This window comes from Terrapene carolina, unplaced genomic scaffold (genome assembly GCF_002925995.2).
Source record: "Terrapene carolina triunguis isolate 2854851 unplaced genomic scaffold, T_m_triunguis-2.0 Scaffold88, whole genome shotgun sequence".
NCBI lineage: Eukaryota > Metazoa > Chordata > Testudines > Emydidae > Terrapene > Terrapene triunguis.
The window spans coordinates 40,347,817-40,366,116 of record NW_020664439.1 but is presented as its reverse complement, the minus strand read 5'-3'; the positions used below and the strand labels follow the sequence as shown (position 1 = coordinate 40,366,116).

Sequence of the window (18,300 nt, the reverse complement as noted above, 5' to 3'; positions counted from 1 at the left end):
GCCTGGGGGTTTAGCGGCAGCATCGCTTGGTATACAGTAGCAGCAGCAGCAATATTTGCTCCTCTCCGGAGCTCCGAGGCTCATGCGCCTTGGCAGAGATACTACAGGCAGTTTTCCCGAGTCTCCTCCCCTATTCCTCCCCCCTGTTCTGCAGTCACTTCCTGCAGCTGTTTCCCTCTGTGTCCGGTTGTACTGACTTTTCTGACTGCCGGCCCCTCAGATCTAGTGGGGAGCAACCCGATTTAAGTTGTCATGAAAAAGGAAGAGAGGAGGAGGTGAAGATCTCAGCTGGGGATGTGCAGGGCTGGCTAGCTCCAGGTACAGGGGATTGCCTGCAGATTGCTTCTCTGAGTCCCTCCTCCCAGAATCAGGGGAGTCTAGTAAGTGCATTATACTTGGGTGTATGCATTTATTAGAGTAGTCAGGACAGTGTCAATAACAGGGAGGTAAATCGCACCACAAGCAGTGTTATGTACATGTCCCACTTGTTAGTTTGTGGGATTTTACATGTTTGTTTTGCATGTGGGTATTTATGTTGCATGTATGTTTTGAATGGCTACATATTGCATCAGTTTTTGGATGCTATGTTTTGCGTTTATGTTTCCCAAATTGCATCTTGGCATCTTGAATTCTCTCTTGAATTGCAACCATTTCAAGATAACAACAGATGCCTCCGATTTTAATTAGAATTTAAGTCATGGGGATTGTAAAGCTTTCAATTTTGCATAAATAAAATTTCTAAAATGTCAGTTTTTGCATCATGCTGTATAGTCCCATAATGATGTATTAGGTAACAAAATGTTCCCTTGCCCTTTGCATTACCTGTTTTGCATCTACAGCAGTCTAGAGTCAGTGTCAGTGACCACTGTCATGAAAGTTGTTTCCATTCTAATGCCTGTGTTCAATCACTTAGTACTGTATGAAGCCTTCAGCTTTCAGGCTGAAATTTGTCAGGCTTGGTCTCTGACCAAAGGTGAATGTATCTGGAAAGTTTCGGTAAAAACAAGTACATTCATTCTGGAGTATGAGGAGCCTGGAGAAAAAAATACACTTTCTGATTTAAAAAATAAATAAATAGTGACTGTTTGAATAACTCCATCACTGAAACAGCTGGAAACAGTCAGGAAACTTGGCACAGAAATTTGATTTGACTGAGTTATGACCTTTTTAAAAATTGCACTCTGCCTTTGAATAGTGCACTTCATAAGGAATTTTCCCACTATGTTCATAAAATCTGCTGCTAAGGAAGGCTGTACTGTGTGTACATGCTTGACGAATTTAGCTGTGCAGTGAAAAGCTTTTGGGCTTAGATTGTGCCTGACATTTCTCCCAGGGTTGCATAGGGTAGTGAACATATAGAACCTTCCTCCCCTCTTGCATGGCACACACAAAGGCCAGGTACAATTGTGGTCTCTGTGTTCAGGGAAGTGCAGGATCAGCTCCTTCCTTACTCTCCCAGGGGCACACAGCACTCCAAAGGGGTAGGAAGTAGATGGACTTAGCTGGCTGAATCCCTCTGCATTGTCCTGTGGACCACACAGGAGGAAGTACGTTGTAGCCCATAACGATGTGTAGCAGTGGGCATGACAGTGAGACCCAGGAGGCATCCTGTCTTCCTGAGGCAGAATGCCTCCTGGAACTCACCCTGGGGAACTGCAGCTCCAGGCTCTCCGCTCCAGGCTGTGGCTTAAAGGCACAACTGAGCCTTTTCTGAAGTTGGGCAGAGAATAATGCAGGGATCATTGGTCATCTCGTAAGGTAAAAATGGCATGGCTTCTAAAGTGCACAGGGAGAGGGAATCTCTCCTGCTAACTTCCTACAGTGTGGAGATGGAGTCCATTGTGGACCTAGTAAGGTAAATGGGATGGGGTGTTACAGTGGGGCCTAGACAAATAGTTCTAGATTATGGATCTTCTTTTTCTTACACATTTCTCTAAACCAACTAACTAAAAACATCCTAGCACTGCCTTTAAAGAAAAATCAACATTCCTGTCAAAAGTCAGGAAATGATAATGTTAAGATTGCCTCTGTACCCTTAATCCAGCCTCTGTACCCTTAATCCACTGCAAAAAATCTTTAGTTACATACCGTTTCTCAAATAAGGTCATGTCATAATTTTTTCCGCCTACACATTGTAGTGCTGTATACTGCACTATGTATGATAGCCAGAGTTCATGAAAGTAATAGCAAACACTTCTTAGACAAGATACAGCAGATTGGGCCTGGTTCTCGTTTACTTTAACACTACTTTAGACAGTGCTTGCTTTGTAAAGTAGGCTTAAAGTGAGAGTAAACCATATTTACATCTAATTTAAGGCCGCTTTCCATTGCTGGAATGCTGTAAAGTGCTTTTACTGCAAATGAAAACCACTCCATTATGTATAATAGAGTAATAATACAAATTTGCTGGCATGTCTAGGTCACCTAAATGTGTAGCTAAATTTACTGTATAGGTCCAAATTATGATACCCATGATCACAAATGAATAACTCTTTCTTCCACCTGTTATTCCATTGAAATTAAAGGGACTACCTGCAGAGTACAATACTACTCAATGTGAGTAATGGGGGCTAAATCTGTCTCAGGGTTAACAGTTATGCCCTGAGCTGAACCCATGGAAAACTATACTGGTGGTTAGAAAAAATATTATATAGTACATAGTTGTTGACTCAATGATTAAGATACTTATCGAGAGAAGAGAATTTATTTATAAAAAGTGAAAGAGCATTATCCCATGGACTTTAATGGGACATCTCACATGCTTAAAGTGAAGCACACACTTAAGTTCTTTGCTGGATCAGAACCAGAGTGTGCAACACTTTGCAGGACTGTACCCTAAAACAATAAAGATTGTTCTAATAATTGAGTTAATGAAAAGAGTAAGTATAAACAAATTTTAAAAATGAGAAGAAGCGGCACATGTACATGCGATTACTCATGTGAGTAACAGCTTAATAGTGTGAATAAAGGGGTCACAATCTGCTCTTAAGATTGTACAGAAAAATTGTATGGTAGTATATTGTAGTATTGAGAAACACTATGAAAGCATGTCATTAAAGATTGTGTTGTAAAAGGATACAAGCCAAAGGGCAATGTTTAAGGCTGTGAGAGCAACCTTAACTATATCATTTCCTGGCTTTGAGTGCTTACTGTTCTCTTAACATAGTTTTAGAGGCAATTATATTAAAATCCAGACACTGTGCTGAGAAGGGAAGAAATGTTAATGAATCTTCAGCTCTGTGAGCTTTGAGCAATCTTTATTCCTGGAGAAAAAGCATTCCTGAGCAGAGGCTTCAAAGCTTGATGCATTTATGGTTTTCACTGGCTTACAGTGATATGATTTCCTTTCATTTCCTAAAGTCATTGCTGTTACAGACATTTAATATGATATGATGTTGTTCTAAGGCATTCATAGACTTGTACTGACATTGTTTTACCAATCACATTGTAACACAATAATCTGATTATTATTGGCTTGCAGTGTCAATATGATAATATTAAAAAAATGGTCAGTTTCTTAAGATAGTCCATTTTCAAATGCTCTATTGAGTGGAAGTGAAAGGACTCCCTGGGAGAAATGCTGGCCTAATTAAAATCAATGGAAGTTTTGCCTTTGACTTTAATGGGACAAGGATTTCACCTTCTGGGTTTTACCCTGAAGGTCAAAGAGAACATCCACAGATGGTAGACTACATCTTTATGTTGGGTAGTTCAATCATCACCTTATCTATATCAATGCAGACACCATACAGGTGCTACAGATTCATGGCCTTGGAGGCTATTGAATTCTGTGGCTTTTCGGAGATCTCCATATTGGTGCTGGGTCATACCTTGACTCCCTTTCCCCTTGCTGTAGCATCACAATTTGCTGAATATGGAGACCATGGTGATTTAATGGTGATCTCCAGGTGTTGAAGCACCTGGAGCATATGTTGGCAATAAGGTCACTGGGATAATTACCTGGTGTCTGATCCTTTTCTGTTAAAGGATTTTATACAGGCATATAGAATCACTGACAGTGAGGCTAGGAGATGTTACTTGTCCTCAGGCTTAGACCTTCTGTAATGAAAATTCCAGCTGAACTCTTTTGGATAGTGTGCAATCAGATTACTTCAGATGGCCTTGTCCAATTAGCAGTTCCTTCAACTGATTATAATGGTGAGTTAGTTACCTTTTTACACAGATGGGACAATGTGGTTCTAGGCTGGTCTCTGTATCTTTTGACTAGTAAAGCCATGGGTTCCCAATAGACTATCTCACCTGATCTCTGATTTCCTTGTCCTCTGGAATTCCCTGTGGCACATGGCCTGCAGTTTTGACTTCTGTCCATCTTGACAATGATGTGACTGTGCCACCATCATTGAGAGATGTCATCAATGCCTCACTTAACAAGAGAAAGATGTTAATTATCCTTAGACATGCAGATGTCCACCCCCTTCCTTAAGAAGCCATCTCTTGACACTGAAGTACTTGCCAGCTGTCGAATCCCCCACTTTCAGGGAACAAGATTGAGAATACTGTGGCTATTCCAGTCCAGGAGCACTTGGACATTAGTGGCATCCTGGATAGTTCCCATTTTAGGACTGGCATTTTTTGGATTTGAGATCGCACTTGTCAGGCTCACGAATGACCTCTCGCTGGTTTTAAATCAGGGTCAGCTTGTCATTTTGGTCATGGTGGATTTCTTAACATCTTTTAATATGAGTGACCATGGTTACTGCTTTGACAGCTAAGGAACATAGCTAGTGTGTCTGGAGCTGCTCTGAAGTCTTACCTAGAAGAGAGGAGTCAGTCCATGGTGGTAATATGGGATTTGAAACGCTGTGTCCTTCAAAGGTCCCTTTATCACCCATGTTGTTCAATGTATATACTGAGCTCTTTTAGCCAGATCATTTCTTACTATGGGATGTAGGCACAGCTGTACATCTGTTGCCCTGTGGACAGCACAGTTCAAGTCTCTGGCCTGGAGGGATGTTTGAACTATCTTGTCTGGACACATTAAAACTCAGGATTAGTTATGAAGTCTTGCTGCTGGATAGAGTTCGTTACTACAAGAAGGCTCATTCTAGTTGAGAGGATGTGATTAGAAGCAGTGAGTCAATCATGACCTCTCTAGGAAGTCCCATCCCCACCCTCCATGTGATAGGAACTTTTTTTGCATGTGCACTTCACAATTTGCACAGGTGATTTATCTCAGGGTAACCTCACAATAGCAATCCCTGCCTTTGTGTCTCATACGCTCAGTTGATGAAATTCCCTCTTATTAGGGCTAACAGTAGAGCTGCTCCACTATTAGCCACTTGTTCAGAATCCAGCATCCCTTTTCTCACTGGTCTAACAGCCACGTTCACATTATGCCCACTTTGCACTAGCTGCCTGTGCAGTGGCACACTAATTGTTAGCTGGTACTGTTGGTTTTTAAAGGCTGCAACAAGGTAGGCTCCCTGACTATATTTGAAACGTCTTCCTTGGACTTCATCTTGAAGAGGATCTCTGGTATGACATGCCATAGAATCATAGAATATCAGGGTTGGAAGGGACCTCAGTTCCTTTTAGGAATCCCACCATCATACTCAGAAAAAGGAATTAGTGTCTTTGTCGTGGTGGGCCTTAGGGTGTGGAATTCACTTCACCATATAATCCAGCAGTCCATCTCTCACCCCATCATTAAACACTCCTCCTTCCCCAGTGTTTTTTAGAACAACTACTTCCCTCTAATTTCTACTTTTCCATCCATTCCCTTCTTTCCTCTTTAGCTTCTGCATTGAACATCCTCAAATTTGTTTCAGTTGTTAATTTTAGTGAGGTTCTTTGGGGTTTTTTTGGATTGCATTTGAATTAATATTTAGAAATTGATTTTAGTAGGGAGCACAGCACCTTGACAAGGGAGGTGCACTGGAGAAATAAAACGTTCCAAAGGCTTTATTGTCCGTCCATTTCCAAAGGCATGTATATGTGTGCTTCATTTTTTGTGGGTTCCCGCCCCCCTTTAGTCCCTAGCAATACTCAGAAAACTTTAAAGCAATATTGTTGGCTGGAACTTGAGCTTCTGTTCTGCAGCTGGTCCTGTACAGTCCCAGGGAGCCAATTGCAGAACTGGGGTCCGTGTGTGCAAAAACAACAACACAGATTCATTCGGGTAACATTTTCAAAAGTGCCTAAGTGGCTTAGGCGCCTAAATCCCATTTTCAAAAGTGACTTAGGCTTCCAAATACCTAAGGACCATTCATTTAGGTTCTCACAGGCCAGACTTTGAAAGGTACTTAGGCACCTAAAGATGTAGATAAGTGCCTCATGAGATTTTCAGAAGTGCCTAATTAGGTTAGATGCCAATCTCATATTGATTTGAATGGGAGTTAGGTGCCTAATCTGTTTGGAAATCCCAGGAGGCACCTATATGCATCTTCAGGTACCTAAATACCTTTGAAATCTGGCCCTCAGAGGATGTGGGCCTAAGAACCAAAGTCACTTTTGAAAATGGGACTTAGGCACCTAAGATACTTCTGAAATTGTTACCTGCAATCTAAATTAAGGATTGCCTATTTAGAAAAGTAAAGGTAGGTCCCTGTATTTAAAACACTTCTGCTTAAAGATAGTACAAATCTGGCACCCCAGAATGCAATTTTAGCTTGATGTGATTTGAAATGGCCAAAATATCAAATCCTGTTTATTGGTAAGCGGGGCTATGATGAGAAGCTATTATAATCTTTAAAAAAGTGGCTCTGTCTTGATTTACACTAATACTTCCACTTTGCATTAACCTAGCAATGTTCATCCCAGGGTTTCAACACAACTTGCAAACATAAATTAATTAAGCCTCTCAAAGCTTTTTGTTGGCAATTTAAGGGGGTTCCTAAGAACTTGAACTGATTGAGAAATAAACTGAATAAGTGCTAATATGAGATAATCTTCCAAACCTAAGAAAATATGAAATAGTTTTTAATATTGCATTGTACTTAGTAAAATCTGCCAGAAGTAGAGGCAGATATCCAAATGCTTTCAGTAGCAAATGCCTTAGGAAAATGGTAGGTATTAAATGGAATGAAGTTGTAACAAATGAGGAGATTTGTCAAAGTTCCACAACTTTTTAACTCCAAAGTTTTCCAGAGAAGACAATGTAAATATCTGGGATGTATTAAGAATGTAACCAGAACATCTGCCATGGCAGGCATACCATTGGGCAACTGGAGGACATGTAAGAGAGGCGGAGTGAACTAATCTCTTCATTGAACACTAGAGAGGGAAGACTATTGGACTTAACATAGAGGACATGCAAAGAGCAGCCCAGGATAGACAGGGCTGGCAGAGTCTTATTCATGCTCTAAGTGATGTTTGATAGTGTGAAAAGGATTCAGATACTTAGTAAGTGAAGGCATGGAGAAATTGCCCAAGGTCATGCCACAAGACAGTGGCAGAGTGTGGAATGGAACCCAGAAGAAATGACTCCTGGTACCTTGTTCTAACCAATAGACAACAGTGTCTCCCTCAGTGCTTTTATTTACTGGAGAAAAGTTAATTTTGACCTTTTTTCCTGAAGGTCTAAGGCTTTGTATGGGGTTTACGATTCACAACATACACAACTACTTCCAAATGATTGACAAGGTACCAAGCAACAACACATATTGCAGTATTAGTTTATTTCTTAGATTGTGAACTCGTTGGCATGGAGCCCACCCGTTCTTGGATTTGGGAAAGGGCCTAAGGCCCCAATACTCCACGTGTTTATCCTTGGGAGCACTGCTTCAATGGGCCTCTGCATGAGCTCAGCAGTGAGTCACTGCACCAACAAATGTAGGCTCAGGGCCTCCTAGGGTAACACAAACATGGCAGAATGATATTTTCTTGCATCTGAAAGCTTATGTCTGGTGAGTTCTCATTTTGTTTGTTGTCCAGATATTATAAATTCTTAGTAGTCCACTTAAATTTCCAGGAGGGTGCCATAGCCTTTATTAATAGCTAAACTCAGATTTTAATCCGTGTCGTTTTGCCTAAAAAAATATCTGGGGCTGGATTAACAGGCTGACTGCAGCAGCTTTGCCCTGCTCCAGGGAAGCAGAAGCTATAAACTCATTTTAACTGGCTCGTTAAACTGGGTTTATGGCTGCTTTGCATTGTTGGAGGGACACAGAGCCGCTGGAGTGAAACTGGCAAAGTTGGCCCCAATCTTGGACATTCACATTGTGAAAAGGATGCCGTTTATTTGAGCCTGTGTCTTTTTCTGGTTCAGAGCTGAAGAAGAGTCTTCCTCCTTCAATAGTAACATGCCAGCAGTCCTCCCAGCCAATGATTCTTTTGCAGCAGGCAGGACTTCCTCCTCATCCTGAGAAGCCTTCATCTCCTCCTATGTCAGTGGCCACAAGGCCAAGAGCCAACTCACCACTGTCCCCACAGAAACCGTTTGGACTGGGGCCTTCCTTGCAGCACTCACAAGAAGAGGAGCTTGCAAAGGATCCTGTGCTGGAGGAACTATGTAAGCCCCTGTGTTGTAAACTTTGCAATGTCACTCTGAATTCAGCACAGCAAGCCCAGGCGCATTACCAGGTAAGGAGAAGCAAAAGAAGAAAGATGTTCAGATTAGTTGTTCCTGTGAGGTGCCTACTGCTCTTTCAATATGAGATGCAGGGCAAGCCTTATGAATTGTGGGGCCCCAACCTGCCATAAGTGAGGGAGTCATGTGCCAGGAGCTTCCTCCCCTTCTGGTCCCACTGCCAGAGGCAGGTGGGGTATAAGGGCAGATGAAGCCCCCCTTTTTGCTCCCACGCCTGAAGGAGGGTTACTGAGGCTACACAGGTTTTAAGAGTGGGGCCCTAATGAGTTGCTTGTCCTCTTTGTGATTCAGGCTGGAGCTCATCACAATTTTTTCATCAAAACTTTTCTTCCGTCATGAAAAATGTTGCCCTTTTGACCAAAATAATGGAAAATGTATTTAAGTCAAAGTTTTTCATTCCTCCCCCGCCACAGGAGAATGAGAAAGCAAAACCCCATGTACTTTGGTCCTTAGTTGAACTGGGGAATCTGGTCCTAGATTCCCCCTTTAAAATAAAGGGGGAGAGGCAGCGGGAATTTAACCAGATTCCCCAGTTCAACTAAGGCCAACAGAAAGTTCTGATTTTCCTTCCAGTTCTAATTTAAAAATATATTTTAAAAATGTTGATTACCTATCTTTTCTCCCAGCTTTGCTGCTTTTATCAGTGGATGCCAGTTTAGCAGGTTTATGTCCCCTGGGTGACGGATTGAGCAGGCTCTGTTGAGACTGAGGAGTATGCTCTTTGTAACTCAGACAGCAGGTGCTAGAACAGAGGTGGGCAAACTATGGCCCGCGAGCCACATCCGGCCCGCGGGACCGTCCTGCCCAGCCCCTGAGCTCCTGGCGCGGCTGCCTGTCCTGGTGCTTTGGGCGGTGTGGCTGTAGCACTGCCAGCCACCGGTGCTCCAGGCAGCACAGTAAGGGGGCAGGGAGCAGGGGGGGTTGGATAGAGGGCAGGGGAGTTTGGGGTGGTGGTTAGGGGGCAGGGGTGTGGATGGGGTCAGGGCGGTGAGAGGGTGGGGAACGGGGGTTGAATGGGGGCAGGGATCCCGGGGGGCAGTCAGGAAGGAGGGGGGGTCAGAGGGCGGGAGGTCTGGGGGCAGTCAGGGGACAGGGAATGGGGGGGGGGGGTGGATGGGGCTGGAGTCCCGGGGGGGCCGTCAGGGGCAGAGAAGCATGGGGGGTCAGATAGGGGGCGGGGGCTGAGCCACACCTGGCCGTTTGAGGAGGCACATCCTCCCCTAGCTAGCCCTCCATACAATTTCGGAAACCCGATGTGGCCCTCCGGCCAAAAAGTTTGCCCGCCTCTGTGCTATAAAAATGAAGTCACTACCTTTGCTCTTAGACCAAACACCATTTATATGGTTCACTTGAACTGGTCTTGTCTCTGAGTGGGGCTTCATTACACAAACGGGGGTGTAGTATATGACAGACACCATTGGATTAGCCAGCTTCTCTACCCCAATGTACATTTCTTTTGATATTGTTCATGATATGGATCCTCAGAGATCATCTCTCACTTTGTGCTTCTACCTGGTGAGAACACCATCTTATTGGACCCTCAACTTCTGACAACTTCTAGATATGATCATCTGGGGTGGGTGGTCTAAGAGTCTTCAATTCACTCCCCCTTCCCAAGTCCAACAGAGTGCCAGTTTGCTGACCTTCTGGCTATGTTGCAATAGTTTTCACTTTGGATTTTCCGGCGGAGTGTACTGAACAGGGAGGGCTTTAGTGAGATGGGGAGACCTGAGTGTCTTTCTAGATTATTGTGATGGATTTTCAAAGAAGCTTCTAATTTTTCCAGGTAGAATTTTGTAGGTTCATCCCTTAGGTTTGCTGGCTGGCCTGGAAAGCATGTCCCATGCTATCTCCCTGGAGCCTCTTTTCCCAGGTCTGCTTCAGGAGTCTCCTCCCCAGCCTCCTTCTCCCTTCAGGGATAGTCCCAAGGTGCAGGCCCCTCTGTGTTTTGTTTCCCAGAGAGGAAACACCCAACTACCTCTCTCCTAGGTCTCCTCTCCCTATTGCCTTGCAGCCTTTCTTTATAGAAGCCACCCAGGTTGGTTCTTCACAGCTGGGTCTAATCCTCAATTACCTGTCTTCACTTCAGGTGCTACAGAATGGGCTAATTGGGCTCCCCTTCACCCTTTCACTGTTAGTGTGTGGGGTACATACCCCATCCCAAGACCCAGCCCTGCCAGGTACTGAGCATCTCATGAGGAATGTCAAGCACTCTAATCTCCCATTGCAATCAATGGAAGTTGAGATTACTCAGCCCCTCTCCGGATCAGAGCCTGTATCTGAGCTGTTGTTGTCATGACTACGTTTACATTTCAGCCTCTTAGCTGAGTCCTCTGGCTGCTAGATACAGGTGGGACTCTACCACCTGGACAGTGATTAATTCAAGTTCTGTTTCCAGGGTAAAAACCATAGTAAGAAGCTTCGGAATTACTATGCTGCAAATAGTTGCCCAGCTCCCGCCAGAATGAGCAATTCAGTGGAGCCTGCCGTGCCTCAGATTTTCTCCCATCCGGCTCAGGTAAGGCCTGGGGAGGTGACCGAGGCTGTGCTGCTTACATGTCAGTACCCCCTATGACAAGGGTAACTAGGTCTCATGCTTTGGGGTGGGATTGCTGCAGGGGTCAGAGGAATTTTCCTCACTATGTCCAGCATGGTGCAATTGGCCCGGTGTGTGCCTTTACATTCTTCTGAAGCATCAGGTATTGACCACTCCTGGATACAGGGGACTTGACTCACTGAGCCACTGATCTAATCCTGTGTGGCAAATCCTATGATATCTGTATGAATCAGATGCTCTGCTGATTATGGCTGTTTAAAGCCATGGAAATCACTCGTTGTCATGCCCTTCCTCTGTGTGTGTGTGTGTGGGGGGGGGGGGATATCCTCCCCTTGCCTAGCCATCTCCTGTGCATCGAAGTGAGACTGCACCTGGGTGCCTATGTAGAAAAGGTGTTTAGAGTCTAGCACCAACAGCACTGGGCCATCATTTCCCTCCCTAAATAGCTACTCTTGTGGCACTCATTCTCCAATCGCTGCATGAGTGAATGGCCCCCTCTGTGATCCAGATTAACGCTGTACCATGAACTGCCCAATGGCAGGCACATGTAGAGCAGAATGCATGCCCCAGTAGCTCAAGGGGTAAATCAAATGTTCTCCACACCCGAGACTTGCATGTCATTGCGTGTTGGTCAGCAGGGATCAAAGCTGGGGCCTTCAGCACCAAAAACACGGGCCTCTGCCACTTGAACTAAAGGAGACCGAACCCCTTAGCTGTGAGTAAATAGCAGGTTGTTATATGGTTGCTGGGGCCAGCCACTAGGGGGGAGACCTGTTGACATACAAAAAGAACCTAATCCAAAGCTTACGGAAGTGAATGGGAGTCTTTCCATTAGTTTCAGTGGGCATTAGAGCAGGCCCTCCCCCAAGCCATTGTATGTTACAAGTGCACTATGCTGCTTCCCAACAGCTGGGGTGGCTGCCCTGCCTTGTTTGAGGAACTAATTCTCAGAAAAAAAGAAAGCCAAGTTTGAGCCAGCTACATAGAAGATGTTCATATTGTACCATGCACGCCAGAATTCTAGGGGTAATTTGGGGAGGAGCATATGAAGTATCAAAACGGGGGCCAAGGAAACTGCACCTTAGAAAGTGTAGCACTAGCAAGGCCAATGAGTAAATCATTGTTAGTCACACTATTTGGGAAATACTGGTTCCTTGGTGATGTACAAAACACCAAAAAGACTCAGTCACTGCCCCAATCAGCTTATATTCTAAGTAGACAGACAAGATCATGCCCCATAATGCACTGGGAGATCCTGAGGACTGGGCTTACTCGGGACGGGATCATTCCTCTAAACTCTGCATATGGAACTCCCGCGGTCCATAGGCAAGGTGTGGGGAGGGGTCAATTGTTTCTCTGCAACCCATGGAAGGTTCTTTGCTGGGTTGGAGATCCAGTTTGGGGGTGGGTAGTCTGGACACAGACCTTCCTCAGTGCTGTGGAATCTCCTTTCAGGGAGCTCCCAGGGGCAGTGGTAGGCAGAGGAGTCAAGCCTGCGAGGAAGCTAGAAGGGGGAGCAGGAGGCGCCAGATCCAGTGCAGAGATACAGGGCCTCCGCACAGATAGTTTTGATCTCCATCTGATCCTCAGAGATCTGTGTGGATCTTAGGGGATGTGCAGGTTCAGAGGGCCAAACTCCCAGCTGGAGCCATGGAGAGGCAAACTCTCCTCCCACAAGGGAAAGAATTTGGGGAACACTGTGCAGAGAACCCGGAATTCTAATCCCCACTCTTACCACCAGCTTGCTGAGAGGGGTCAACTTCATTGAGCCTGGCTCAGTTATTTCAAAGAATGAACTCTCCTATGATCCTTGTATATGATCCTTTCCCTCCTTTTTGCTGATAGATGGGCGCCTCTAAACCCGGAGGTCGAGTGATCATGGCCACAGAGAATGATTACTGCAAGCTTTGTGATGCCTCATTTAGTTCCCCAGCTGTGGCCCAGGCTCACTACCAAGGAAAGAATCACGCCAAGAGGCTACGCCTGGCAGAAGCACAGAACAACTCATTCTCGTAGGTATTGTTCAACCTTTACATTAAGGCTGTCCTGAACGTGTGCAGCCATGCCTCCAGCGGTCTCTATTAATGTATCTCAGAGAGCTTTAAAACAGAGCTGTATGTATTTATTTAACCTTCAGGGATACATCAGAACTGGGCAAACGGAGGGCACGGAAAGAAGGGAACGACTATAAGATGATGCAGAATAGAAGAAATGTGTATGCGGTTCAGAACAGTACAGGTACTTGAGTGCTTGTGTCACCACTTACATGCTCCGTGGGTCGCATAGTGACAATTGCTTAATGGGTTCTGCTTGACACAGAAGGGTGCATTAGGGAGCTCTTGTTCTGTGGGCTGGTCTGCACTGATTGTGACTCCAGCATGAGGGACTGTAATAGGGTGGCCATCTCCAGTGTGGCATGGGGTAACTCTGCAGCAGCCCTGCCTCATTTTGCCCCCTTCTCACAGCTCTTCAAAACTCCACAGCCTCCTTTGGCTGCTGCAGTGCTTTGCTGCTATGCCTTGGCCCTCCAGCTAAGCCCTTAACAAAAGTACAACTATCCAGGGAATCAGAGTTCCTCATCCAAGTTAAAGCCAAACAAAACAGAGCCTTTGCCCCAGTCTCAAACTAGGCCCAACCCCTTCTTCCTAAGGGGCCTTTCTTCTGTCCTCTATTCTTCTGCTCACCCTCTGGGCTCAGCTTTCAGCCCTTCCCAGGTTCCTTTCCATCACTCCCCTGGGTTCCTTTGGGTTGCTCCCTGGTGTTTCCCAAGCAGGCACTCCTTGGCCTTCCTACCTGGAGTCATCCACAGGTCCCTGCCAGCCTTGTGCTCTCCTCTGGCTCCTCACAGCCTTTCTGCAGCATCAAGCGCCACCACTTCCCCTTTCTTCCCAAACCTAGGGTTAGATAAGGCAGAGGCCTGATTGGATCACATGAACTTCATTTTCCCCACCTGGGGAGGCAAAGCTAATTGTGTCACTGGAGGGGATGGGCCCATTTCCCCTTAAAGTGGCTAACCGCGCTGTGTCAGGAACCACATGCCAATGGAGGATTGATGCTTCACCCAACCCTGATCGTCTGACCCCTCCTGACCCCCCAACACAACACCTCTTACCTTGGAATGCCCTCTGTGCTGGGATTGTGGTGGAGGCTGCTAGATCAGGAGCTGTCTCCACTGGGGAAGTTCTCAGTTAGCCACTTACAGCCATCATCTGGCTCCTTCGCACCACCTGAGTGACACTAAGGGGCCTGGTTGGACTGAGGAATCTGGTCTGGAGTCTATAAAGCTCTTTGAAGGTTTAAGGGGCAAGTAGGAGTATTAGCAGGCCATAGAACCCATCCTGATCATCTCACTCAACCAAACCTGCCATTGACCTCAACAAGTGGGGGCTGGATTGACAGCTGAGGGCTGGATTGTCCCACAACGGTCTGCATGCAGAGGGGACCTTCTACACATGGACCTGTCCCTGCCCATGCAGAGAGGGTGTTATCACCTCCTGTGCAGCACCTTCCCTAGCATGCCTGGGATTCTCTTGCAAGGTTTCTCCTCCTGAAAATGTCTCCACAGGAGCTTGGGAGCAGGTTTGGGAGTATGAGGGGGCAGAGCAGGTCTGGCACTATCCCCTCCTAACCAAATATTGCAGCAGGGGCTAACATTGTTGAAGGAGCTTTAACTCCTTCTGGGTCCTCTTCTTCGTTGCTGCTTGTGTGGAGGCCATGCTTCTTGGGGAAGGGGAGCAGAGGAGGCAGCAGCTGCCCTTGCAGCTGGATATCAGACTCCCCTCCCCATGGATCCCCAAACTCCACAGCGTTGGCAAGGGGCCAAGGCCCCCAAGACAGTCTGGCTGAGAGGACTTTTCCAGGAAAACTATGAGGGGAACCTCCTTGAGTCTTCCTCCCCAGCCTCCTTCCATGCATCTTTATTCTTCACTGGAGGGCAGGCATCCTCTGGGGAAACACTCCAGCAGGTCCATGGAAGGGGTGTCAGGTGCTGGGTTCTAGGCAGTCAGCCCTGGTGGTTGGTGCAATGGTGGAGAGCAGGTACCAAGGGTCAAAGCCAGCTGTAGAGTTGTGACCTGGCTGAGGGCAGCGCTGAAACCGGGGTCTGAGGAGAGGCTGACCTGGGCCCTGCCCAGGGATTGGCTGCTGCAGCATGCCTGAGGGTTGAGTCATTGCAGGCTGTGTTGGAGAGGCGAGTCATAGCACCTATTGAACATCTGTGCCCGCCCACATCTAAAGGACCCTCCCCCAGCCAAAAGGGAGCAGCCACTGAGCCCAGGGCTCAAGTAAATTCAGGGGACAATGAATGAAAAGCAGGGATGGGAGTGAGGGGTAAAAGCAGGGAGCCAGAGAGGGACACTGAGCAGAGAACCCCAGACAGCGCTCACTGTTCCTCAAAGGCATCCAGGGAGCCAGTGGATGCGGCCCAGATACGTGACTGGAGGGAGGAGCGAAAATAGGCCCCACAGTCACAGAGCACCTCCCATCCGGCATCCTTCTCCTGGCATGATGGATGGCCACCTTGGCCAGCGCTACTAGGCTGACGAGGAGGTCTCGCGACTTCGTGGGGCCACAGATGGGGTGAGTGTAGATCAGGAGGTGTGGAAAAAAGTGCAGCCAGACCCAAAGGAGAAGGTTCTGGAGGAGCCGGAAAAGGGGCTGCAACCTGGTGCACTCGATTTAAATGTGTGTCAGGGTCTATCTCACACTGCAAAAAGGGCATGTGTCAGGGAGGGGAGTGGGTGAACCATGCCAGGAGTTGCCAGCTAATATTCCTGGTAGGTCAGGGTCCAGGGTAGAATATAGACTGGCCGACCGGGGCTCCTCATCCTCCACGTGTGGTAGAAGATCTTGCCACTTGGCGTGAGACAAGAGGGTGAGGAAGTGAAGGCTATGGAGTATGAGAACGTACAGCTGCTTCCTAGGCTTGATTCAGAAACAAAGCGAGTGTAGGTCATGCAGCTGGCTTGGGGGGTGGGGGGAGGGCTTGCGGGGCAGGGGCCTGATGGCGAGGTCTGGAGGACCAGAGGTGAGGGGCGGGCAGGGAGCACCCTCCAGCAGGGCCTGCTCGAGAAAGGCCCGAGAGACAGGCGATAAGGCTGCCCTCATCTCCCGGAGTACACCCCGGGGGACACGAGGGATGGAGAACCCCATGCACCAACCAAGCGCCAGGGGATCCACCACGTCCTCCCGATCATAATCCAGGAGGTCTTCACTGAGCTGGGGGTTGGGGTCAGTCATGGCAGCTGAGTGAGCAGCCCTACCCTGGCTGTGTGTGCACCTCACAGGGGGCATTTGAAGACAGTCAGTGGGTCTATGATTATGCAGTCCCATTGGCCAAAGCCTCTGTCTAGGAGTGATACAGCAAGCTGCGATACCACACCCATATTTCTGCAGCCTCAGAGGCTGTGCAGGATCTGCACGGGTGCTCCATGCCCAAGCTGGGAGCATTCCATTCCCCACTCCTTTGTCCCCGCACAGTCTGTTTCCCAAGCTTTGTGCAGGTGCTGAGAGAGCCCCTCAGTCAAGGAAGCTTTGCAAAGAAAGAAGGTATTTGTGATGCCAAGGCTTTGTCTGGCTCTCGCTGATCCTCTCAGCAGTTAAAGTTACTTCAGTTTGTCAGCCTCTTCGTTTGGTTGGTTTCTCATTTCGTAACTTAATTTCCCATCTGCCTTTCTCTATTGCTGCTCTAAGTGGTGGCTATTTCCTGGTGTTTTCTTGGCAAGGGGCCTGAGCTTTTGACTCCGACTGTACCACGTCAACCCATGCTCGCATTCTTGCTGTCCAGAATGATAAAGCAGGTTTGCCACCCTCCAAGGCCATCTGTTCCCTGAATCAATTTCTCTGGTGTTTCAGACTCTGACTCTGCCACCCTTTGAACAAACCCAATACGGGAAAGACAGATTCTGTTCTCTTATTTTGGCAGTGGGGCACTTTGATTTACTGTAAAATCCTTTTAAAAGAACTTTGATCTAGGAATAAGCAGAGAAAAGCGCATGGGGGAAATTCACCCCTGAGTGACAGTCACTTTGCTCTTGTGCCCAGCCCTGTGTCCAGTCAATTCCTCCAGTTCAGAGTAGCCTCTGGCCAGGGCAGGGCTAGGTCTGCCAGTGATGCGTTGCCTCTGCAGAAGCTGGGAGCATTCTAGGGCAGGAAAGAGTGACGTGGAGGAGTGGTGGGTTGGAACATGGCAGGGAGGGGTGGTGGTGTTGAAGGTTGACAGACTGGAGGAGGGAAGGGGTGGATCGGGAGCAGGAGGAAGTGTGGCTAGGGTGGAGCTCAGCGCTGATGACTCCCACTGGTTATGTCTGCACTGCAGCTAGGAGCAAGCCTCCCAGCCTGGATTGACAGACTCATTTACTGCAATTTTATATCTGTGTAACTCCACAGAGCACACCAGAGGTAGGGTGACCAGATGTCCCGATTTTATAGGGACAGTCCCGATTTTGGGGTCTTTTTCTTATATAGGCTCCTATTACCCCCACACCATCCCGATTTTTCACACTTGCTGTCTGGTCACCCTAACCAGAGGTGTTCCTGATTTGCAGCTTCCCGTCCAAGTGCTTAATTCTATACCATTTAATTTGAAGTATATTTAATAGTGTCTGGATCAGCGGTTTTATTTTTTTTCTTTGCAAGTCTTGTAATGAGTGCTCGTTAGCGCAGACAGCCCTCTGATGAGTGTTAGTTTAATTTTGTGTTTTCAGCATGGTGTTAGTTAATATAACGGTTCTTCTAAAATTACATTAAATATGATCTTATCATAATTATTTTTAATTAAGCAAGCAGTAAACTTACTCTGATGAGAAAGCTGATTCTAATTCTGAAATAGGGGGAGCAGTGATACAGGGTCAGATTTTCAAAAACTCCTAAGTGACTTAGGCTCCAAACTCCCCTTTTCAAAAGTGACTTAAGCACTTAGGAGCCTAAAGCCTGGTGTACAATACACCGTTAGGCAGCTTACATCGACCTAACTCTGTAGGGGTCTACAGTAAAATGTAGCTCCCGCCGATGTAACTCGTCCACTGCACCGACTTAATAACTCCTTCTCCACAAGAGGCGTAGCACTTATGTCGATGTAGTTAGGGCAACAGAGTGTCAGCGTAGATGCTGCATTGCTTACATGGACCGTTGCTGCCTTTCAATGCCCCGCATTGGCAGTTAAATCAGTGCCCCGCATTGGCAGTTAAATCAGTGC

At 46.9% G+C, this 18,300-nt stretch overlaps 1 protein-coding gene across 2 annotated transcripts in view; it reads left to right on the top strand.

Annotated features, from left to right (window-relative positions):
* The first annotated feature begins 207 nt into the window (after positions 1-207).
* ZMAT3 (zinc finger matrin-type 3) overlaps positions 208-18,300 on the top strand; it is a 20,531-nt gene continuing 2,438 nt past the window's right edge. The window contains exons 1-5 of one of the 2 annotated variants that reach the window (XM_024219539.3): positions 208-380; positions 8,228-8,541; positions 10,947-11,066; positions 12,951-13,117; positions 13,243-13,343. In XM_024219539.3, coding sequence (XP_024075307.2) covers positions 8,284-8,541; positions 10,947-11,066; positions 12,951-13,117; positions 13,243-13,343 — 646 coding nt within the window. In that variant the 5' untranslated portion in view covers positions 208-380; positions 8,228-8,283. Of the gene's footprint in view, positions 381-8,182; positions 8,542-10,946; positions 11,067-12,950; positions 13,118-13,242; positions 13,344-18,300 lie in introns of those variants that run through there. The other variant, XM_029911132.1, reaches the window with a different exon arrangement.